Source organism: Lotus japonicus, chromosome 2 (genome assembly GCF_012489685.1).
Source record: "Lotus japonicus ecotype B-129 chromosome 2, LjGifu_v1.2".
Lineage (NCBI taxonomy): Eukaryota > Viridiplantae > Streptophyta > Magnoliopsida > Fabales > Fabaceae > Lotus > Lotus japonicus.
In genome coordinates this window covers 55,143,208-55,152,164 of record NC_080042.1, presented here as the reverse complement: position 1 = coordinate 55,152,164, position 8,957 = coordinate 55,143,208, and the positions used below count along the sequence as shown (strand labels likewise).

The following is an 8,957-nucleotide window of genomic DNA, read 5'->3' as shown; positions in this document are numbered from 1 at the left end:
TACTTTTGCTCTCGAATTGCTTAGCCTTGAGGGAGAAGTTCCATACTGGAACATTGCCGCCCACCGTGGGGCCGACGGAATTTTTTCCTATGCTTCGTTTTCATCATCAATGGTGACTCGATCCAGGGTGAACGAGGAGAGAAATCAAGTCCCATAAGACAATGTTTCTCCCGACGTTCTTCAGCGGATTATGGACGATCTTAATGATCTTCGTCAACACAATCAACAGTTACAAACTCAACTTACTGATCTTAATCATACTCGCGGGCTACGAGAGGGTGATCGAAGAATGGCTGAAACGGTGGTAGATTTTCAACCTTTCACGGAAGAAATAGCAAACACTACTATTATAATTAATTCATTTTTAAATTTTTTATTTTGTAAGTAAACAATGTCGTTTCGAATGATGGAGTGTCGTTTTTATGCTCCCAAGACTGTGTCTTAACTACAGGGAATTAGATTTCCCACCCCCTGTTTTAGATTTTCCACCCCATTTAAAAGTGGGGAAAAACCAATATTGCCCCTCCGTGTTTTAGTCCGAAACTTCAACCTTCGGATCAGTACGAAACTTCATCCTTCGGATTAGTATGAAACTTCAACTTCCGGACACCTCTGACAGATTCTACCACCTTTTTCAGCACCATTACTCCATAGCTTCACCTACCTCACCACCATTATGGCCTGCATAAACTCCTCAACCACCCCCCATTTATGGCTGAACACACTGTTTGGATTGATCCTCGTGTTATTACCAACTTTGATTTAACATACATAACAGAAGATTGATAATATGATTCATGTTTGTAATGTTGTAACCATGTCTGTAACCATATTATTAGCAAGAATATTTTCCTTCAGTATTGTAACGAGGTCTGTTTGTCCCATATTATTGTCACTGCATTTTCACGTTTCTGTCTTTGTGACAGTATCTGGTTTGAAAGATCCGAATCTTGAAGTTTCATATTAATCCGGTTTTTCAACTCTCGGACGTCTAAAAAAGGGGGGTGGTAAATTTAATTATGAAGCAGTCCGAAACTTATAGTCCTGGATTGATCCGAAACTTAAAGTCCTGGATTGATCCGAAACTTAAAGTCCTGGATAGATTCGAAACTTAAAGTCCTGGATAACTCTTACCAAGCAGCAGAATGCAGTAAGTTAAGACCAAACCAAAAGGCATATTCATCAATTACAATCTCAACCACCACCACAATTACAAACCAAACATTTCAACCCAACAATTCGTTAGGCAAGTCCTCCAAGACGGCCACGACACCGATCATGTTATTTTAACTGTAACTAAAGAATCCGAACTTTTAACTCTCGGACTAGTCCAGAACATCAACCTCTGGACTGGTATGGAGGTTTAAGTCCCGGAGGGTAGTCCCGGCATTCTTTTAAAAAGGCTAGGGTGGGAAATCTAATTCTATCGGTTCGAACTTCATACACATGGCGACGCGGACCAACATCACAATCACAATCCCTTCGGAGCATCCGCCGCATGTTCGGTGAACCATGTCCACCGTCATTCCGATTCGCGACGCCGCCGCCGATGGAGTCGACGGCCTCTACTCGCCGGCGAAGCAGAAAGCGGCCAACCGCGGCGCATACGGCAGCCTGCCCCTTCTCTCCCTTCGGCGAGTCAAAATGTTTCTCGGCGCCGTTAAGTTCAAGCTCTTCTTGGCGTTCTGCGCCTTCTCCGTCGTCGTATTCGTCTCGTCGAGACTCAGTTCCTGGATGGGTTGGAACCCTCACCAGTTCTCTTCAGTTTCTTCTACTTCCAGGTAAAAGTCTGTTTTTTCTCTGCAATTTTATCTCTTTTTTCTGCCATGGATGTGTTTTGTGGATTTGTGTAAATGGGTTTTGCAATGATGTTTGTGTGAACTAATTTGATGGTTGCATCAGGATTCAGGGCTCTTATTGTAGTAGTGTTAAGTCTTCATGGCATCATTTGTAGAAATTCTCAAAAGGAAAGATGGATCATGATGTGTAACGCTGTTTAATTTAGCATATATGGCAAGTGACATTTCAGTTCTTATTTAAGGATGACCATGATGGTGGATTCCCTATTACCTTGTAAATTTGTAACTTTTTGGTAAACAACAATCATGCTTGATTTCAGAAAATATTCTTTTACTTTTGAGCATTGCTATATATTACGAAGAGAAGCTTAACGAAATGCTAGAAGAAGTGTTTGATTTCAGTATATATCAATATTTGATAAAGAACAGGAGGGGTTGCCTATGTTTCAGTTACAATGCTTTCGTGACTTTCGTTTCTGGAACAATCAGTATTGTTGTTTATTTTTATACCTTGTTTCCAGTACTATTTGTTAAAATATAACTTATGTTCTGGTTTTGAAGATTTGTATTAAAAACAGGGATGACGAAAAGGTTTTCTAATATGTTTTCTTCTTGCATGTAACATCATAACAATGTGATTCTTGCTTGTGGTAGGATTAGAATTATAGAGTTCTATTCTATGTTAGTATGTTTTATAGTTTTAACCAGATCTGCTGATACTAATGATTTGATCCATAATTCAGGGGTGGCTATACTGTGCTTATAAACAGTTGGAAGCAAAATTCTCTTCTAAAACAAGCTGTTGCGCATTATGCATCCTGTCGTAATGCTGAAGCAATAGATGTGGTTTGGAATGATAGTGAACCGCCGTCTGAAACATTGAAAATGCATCTTAACAAGATTGGGCTTTTGAAGTCTCAGAGAACTCACAAACCAAACTTTAAATTCGATATCAATGCAAAAGATCAATCAAACAGCAGATTTAAGCCAGTAAAGGACCTCACGACAGATGCAATTTTCTCAGTTGATGATGATGTGATCGTTCCATGCCATACTCTAGATTTTGCTTTCTCAGTCTGGCAAAGTGCTCCGTTCACAATGGTGGGGTTTGTTCCTCGAATGCACTGGCTGGATAAGGAGGTTTGTTAATAGTAAATTAATGCCTTTCCTATTCAGTTAATTTTTCTCATGAGGTGCTTGTATTTCACTCTTTTTTATTACTGAAAGATGGAATATTGCATTGGGTTACTCAGCAAAAAAATTGTAGGACCAACCACCTATAAGTTTACACAAATAATTATTAAACCGAAGCTGCGATAATGCTTACTAGTAGGATTTCTAGGTTTGATTGATTTATAATGATAGTAAGCAATTCATTAATTTGCTACACAAGAATGGTGAAATCCCATTGAGGGGGTGGAGGGTGATGCAGAGGGAGAAAAAATGGAACTAATATGGACAAGGCTTCTCTAAAGTGATATTATCTCCAAACGGAGCAAGTAATGGTGTTGCTAGGACCCTTATTTCAATTTAAAGTACAATCTGGTCTTAACTCACTAAAATTTAACAATAAATATTAAATACATGCTTGCTCATGTTACAATCAAACATACTTAGAAGAAACATTTTCCAAATTAATAGATTATATAAAATCTTAGGAAATGACGCATTGATTGGAGAAACACTTGGCATATTACTCTATATTAATAATTGATAGGAAAGGGAAAATAAGAGAAAGATGCAGAAGTCTATTCTATTCATGGCAACTCACTTGATGGAAGCTCTTATTTACTCTTCTTGCATTCAAGTTCAACCCTTGCATGTTAGTTTGCGTATTGTGTGTCTGACAAATTTCCATTTGTATGACAGCAAAGTAATGTTGCATATTACAGATATGGAGGATGGTGGTCAGTTTGGTGGACGGGCACTTATAGCATGGTTCTTGCTAAGGCTGCATTCTTTCACAAGAAATACTTGGATTTATATACCCATGAGATGTCTCCATCAATTCAGAACTATGTTTCTAGGGAGAGGTAAGATATATGATTAATTACCTTTCAGAAATTCTTGCCCTTTCTTAAAAAGTTTTTTTATATATTCTTTCTAATCACTCATTTTCCCTCATGTCGTTGATATCAACTTCTTTGTCTTTTTCTACAGAAATTGTGAAGATATTGCAATGTCTCTTCTTGTTGCGAATGCTACAGGTGGTCCTCCAATATGGGTGAAAGGTAGTTTCTTCTTTCTTTCTCTTAGGATTTTGTTTGCTGGGCATGATCTACCGTAATAACTTAATTTCTTGGTGCTTTTATTGTTAGCAAGTAAATCAACTTCTTATGTATGCAAGCTAGATGAAAATTGTGCTCATTATTTCGAAATTCTGCAATGGTCACCATCGTGTACTACCGTCACAGACATGGGATTTGAATATAACATAACATGGACATAGCAATGAGGAAGATAACACAACAACGTAAGGGTGCAAACCATGTATCTCAATAGGATATATTTTGAAGCGTCTCTGATAAAATATCTAATGGTGAGTACTAAATATTAAGCTTATGAGGCATATTATGAAGTTTTAGGAGAGATTAGTTGAGCAGCGATAGGCACAAGATACTTGTCACAAAAAAATAAATTTAGGTTTATGTCGAGGAGGTCATCCATGGTCCATGGAAGCTATATACTTGTTATAGAGATTGATGGAGAGAAATCAGAGGAATAAAAAAATATCTGCACATGATTTTCATTGATCTGGAAAGAGCATAGCCTGTGGTTCTTAAAAGAGTTTTGTGGAAAACTACCAAAGGAGTTCATATTGCTAATGTTCTAGTAATTAAAGATATGTACAAGGGGGTCACGACTAGTGCGACAAAGACAATGCAAGATGGGGATCCAAAAAAATGCTCTACAAGTATAGGTTTGCACTTGCTTGTATATGTGCCAACTGAACATACCAAGAGATGGTGCCGTAGTCATGTTTTTTTGCGAATCATTTGTTGAAAAGCAAGGGAATAAATAAATAGTAAGTTATTGACATGGCAACAAGCTCTGGAAGCACATGGCTTTCGCTTAAGTAGAATCAAAACAGAGCAAATAGAATTCAAGTTTACTTTGAGGCCCACAACACAAATCTTATCCTAGATGTGAAAATTGAAGAACACTACACCAGTCTATCGTTTTATTTTGGTTAGTATATCTTCTTTATTTCTTAGGGTTTAAGTTCATCGTTATTAGGATTAGTTATTATAAATAGGACTACCCTCCTTAGGTTAGAGTATGAATTGAGTGTTATAGTAGGGTTTCACACTTGGAAGGGATCTTCCCTTGTTAGAAGGATTTCTTTCCTGTGTCTTTTATTTTCCTATTTTAAATAATCAGTTTCTTATTCGGAAAATACCAAAAAACTTACTCTTTTATCCTTATTTCTCTCTTATTCGGCTGTTAGGATTTACCGATCCTAACAGATTCTGATCCAGATTCCAGACCTCAACATAATCTTGATTAAAAATATAATAACTGTAATCCTATGCTATAGTTCAGTCTATGACAGAATAGTCCTCTCTTTCTCCATTTCCAAATGCATGACTTGCTTTATTACTCCCGAAAAAAATTTAGCACTTGCAAATGTTTCTTTTGGGATGGGGTTTTACTTCTTTGTTCTCACAAAGGCTGGTAATGAAATGTCAAAACATCATCAATGAAATTTTCAGGCAAAATCTATGAGATGGGAGCTTCGAGCATTAGCAGTCTGAAAGGGCATAGCCAAAGGAGAAACAAATGTCTCAATGATTTAATATCACTTTACGGAACACTTCCTCTTGTGCCAACTAACGTCAAAGCAGTTAGCGCTAGGAATGAGTGGTTATGGTAGTTTTGTTCTTGCACTTATCTGCCACGGATCCATTCCACGCCCGCCATTGAAAGGGATAAAAGAACAGAACAAGAGTTTCAGGGCCATTAGTTAAGGAATCTATTGGCATATTATGTGTATATACATGTTGGAATAGGATTGTCTCATGTTTTCTCATGTTCAAGTTTTTTGTGTCTATCTCTCTCTTCATATGTATTAAATAGCTGGGATCATGTGAATGTGTATGAGGAGAGAGATAGACACAATACAGGTTCCACTTAAGTGTCTCAGAAAGTTTTGATTCATTAACGTGTAATGCACATCATGGTGTAATTTGCCTTTTATATTAGTTATGGGAATGTTATTGTAGATACTGGCGAGAATGTGTTGAACTAGTGAAGGGTCAACTTTTTTACCTTTCTAATAGTTCCTCCATAAATGCAAGAATACCTTTATTTTTATCAAGAAATGTAAGAATAAAAATACATTTCCGTACACTTAGATTTGTCCATACAAAGAAAGTAGACCTATATACTTGAGTAAACAACAAAAGTTGACAAAAAAAGTTAAGAGTGAAATCATGAGGGTTGAATAAAGTGTAATGCGGGGAAGGGAACAAGGCAGCGTCAGTTTTCAACATTTGACTATTGATTTCTACTTGGACTTTGAGGTTTATTTTCTAATGAGTCATCCATTGTTCGTTGTAGACTTTGAAGTTTGAACACAGCAACAAAGAAAAGTGTTCTTGATTTTTATTTTTAGGTGAATAGAAACAATAAACAGAAGAAAAGAGCAGGAAACAACCTGCGACTGAAGAGGTACCCTTGAAGTCCCACTAAAAAATGATAATACCCTCACGCGGACTATGAAAAACACGAGTCAAGTCCCGACTTGGCACCATACTTGACGAGAAAATCAGCAGGAGCATTCCCTTCTCTCAAAATACGGGAAAGAGAAATAGACCAATGATTCCCCAATAATAATCTGCGAATAATAATATGACTAACAATATACACATGAAGATGGTAAGGTGATGAAGCCCCTTGGTTAAGCTTAATAACATCCAACGAACAAGAGAAAACGCTAACATGCTTGTTTGTAGCTTACATCCCAAGCAAAGGCCAGCCCAAGTAGCAAATAGTTCCACCTTCAAAATATGTGTGTCCCAAATGACCAACCAGCCCAATAGCTAGCCTCCAACATCGTTTTGAAATAAACCTATTGACCAAAATTTTTTTTTAAATAAACCTCAAAGTCCAGCATGGCCGAGATCACCAAGCAAGCTCCCATCAACATATAAGACATTGACAAAAAAAAAATATAAGACGACACAACCACCCCCGGAGGCTGCCATGTAATCCAACACACAAGGGGCTCTGGGTTAAGTAGTCTTTACCGACCCTCAACCTAATTGCAGGTAAAGTTTTTACCGACAATGCGTACATCGGCTAAAGAGAAACTATCAGTGAAAGCTATACCGGCCATTTCTTTTGTTTTTAGAATTTAGCTTCTAATGAAATTAAGAAACATAAGTCATAGAAGCTAATACATCAACATTCACAAAAGGAAAAGTCGCTGATGCAAGACTTCCTTCACTTAAATTGAATCAGCATAGACAGAGACATTCCTAGATAAAAAGGCAGCAACAAAGATTGTCGATATGCCTAACAAAAGTAAGACAAACATAATCAGCAACACCTCTCCTCTCATTTTGTGATGCACCATTCAAAAACCAATTAAACAAATGAATATGAGGAAAAAAAATGAGCTAAAAGAAGAAAGAGAAAAGGACTCTCGTTTAATTTAAAAAAGAAGGTCCATTCAAGAAAAAAATAAATAAAGGAGAGAACAAATGGGGGCCGACTTAATGAAACCTATCAATTTTTAGGTTCCTCTTGCGCATTAGTGAAGAAAGGGAGATAGGCGGTCCTAGGCGGATCCATAAATTTTATATTGTGGGAGTAATGTAAGTATTTTTTTTCCCCCAAAACACACATAAACTTGTAACTAAACCAACTTCAAAATTTTGAAAAAAAAACTCCAAAATGACATTTAATGTTGTTTCTTTGAATTTTTAATCAACTTAAAGTACAATAAGAAAACTCTAGATCAAGAAGAAAAAGAATGGAGAAGGATTTTGATGAGAATAAATATTTATATCAGGAACGATACTTTTTTCTATTGAATGTTATACGATAATATGAGTTGTCTAAATGATCCATGATAAAGCAATATTTTGTGGGTGCAATGACCCGCTCTACTCTCAAGTAGATCCGTTTCTAGAGACAAATATTTTGTTTTCTTGATTTTGCTTTTTATCTATAAAAATCAATTTAATTGTTATATATATAACAGCCTATCTATTGTAATAATTAAAATAAAGATATAAATAAAATCAATAATTCGAAAATAAATTAATAAAAATTAATTATTAAATCTTGATATTAAGATGTTACAATTATAACTTTCAAAAAAATATTACAATTATAAAAAATTATTTAAGCAGGTCTAAAAATTTATATTAAAAGAAATTATAAAAAAAATACTCACAAGTCACAAGGATATGTGTATGGAAAAAAGTCGGTTTTTTTTTTCTTAATTTTCTACTCTTTTTTCTCAATTGAGTGAGAATTCTACATTTTTATTTTTCTTGTCTCTTTTATATTTGTATTAAACTAATCTGCCTACCCCCAAAAAAAAATCTGCCAATGAAAGACTTTTTTCTCCCAATGTTTATTTTTAGAGTTGATGGTCAAATTAATCCACAAGTTTGTAAGCGAATTTGATTTTTGTCCATATGAGAAAAAATAACGTTTAGTAGCGATATTTTTTACAATTACTAAAACCGCCACTAAACATCATAATTCCTCAAAGAGACTAAAATCAAACTCGTTTACAAGCTCAACCATTAATTTCATCATCAAGCCTTTGTTTTATCTATATTTTCTTTTCCCATCTTCTCATCTTCTACCTTTACAAAGTCTTTCCAAACCTCTAGTGTCATGGTGAAGACAAAAAAAGTTGTGCCTGTCAATATCACTACACAACAAATTGCCAATAATAAGATCACTAAATTAAAGTCAAAGGCACTAAAAGATAACAGCTAATGCCATTCTGGTCTTATTCTACCATTACCACCACCAAGGTGTGGATCATGACTTCATGAGTCATGGTGGGTGAAAAAAGCACAAGAGCTGGTTTGAAGTTTGAAGAACCATACAGAGGAAATTTACCTACTCCACTTGCTACACGACAAGCTCTCAAGCTCTCCTATTATAATTTATGCAAATTATTCATAATTCTTT

General features: G+C 35.9%; 1 protein-coding gene across 1 annotated transcript; it reads left to right on the top strand.

Annotated features, from left to right (window-relative positions):
- Positions 1-1,412: 1,412 nt before the first annotated feature.
- Positions 1,413-6,023, top strand: LOC130738389 (glycosylinositol phosphorylceramide mannosyl transferase 1-like). Its single transcript, XM_057590363.1, has 5 exons — positions 1,413-1,781; positions 2,543-2,939; positions 3,669-3,832; positions 3,960-4,030; positions 5,513-6,023. The coding sequence occupies exons 1-5, from the start codon at positions 1,513-1,515 to the stop codon at positions 5,671-5,673; spliced, it is 1,062 nt and encodes a 353-aa protein (XP_057446346.1). The 5' UTR covers positions 1,413-1,512; the 3' UTR covers positions 5,674-6,023.
- The last annotated feature ends 2,934 nt before the right edge of the window (positions 6,024-8,957 follow it).

Excerpts from the sequence above, each read along its gene's own strand:
- LOC130738389 (XM_057590363.1), top strand. The coding sequence starts at position 1,513 with ATGTCCACCGTCATTCCGATTCGCGACGCCGCCGCCGATGGAGTCGAC. Across the intron at positions 1,782-2,542 it reads TCAGTTTCTTCTACTTCCAG|GGGTGGCTATACTGTGCTTA; the intron begins GTAAAAGTCTGT and ends TCCATAATTCAG. Across the intron at positions 4,031-5,512 it reads TCCTCCAATATGGGTGAAAG|GCAAAATCTATGAGATGGGA; the intron begins GTAGTTTCTTCT and ends TGAAATTTTCAG.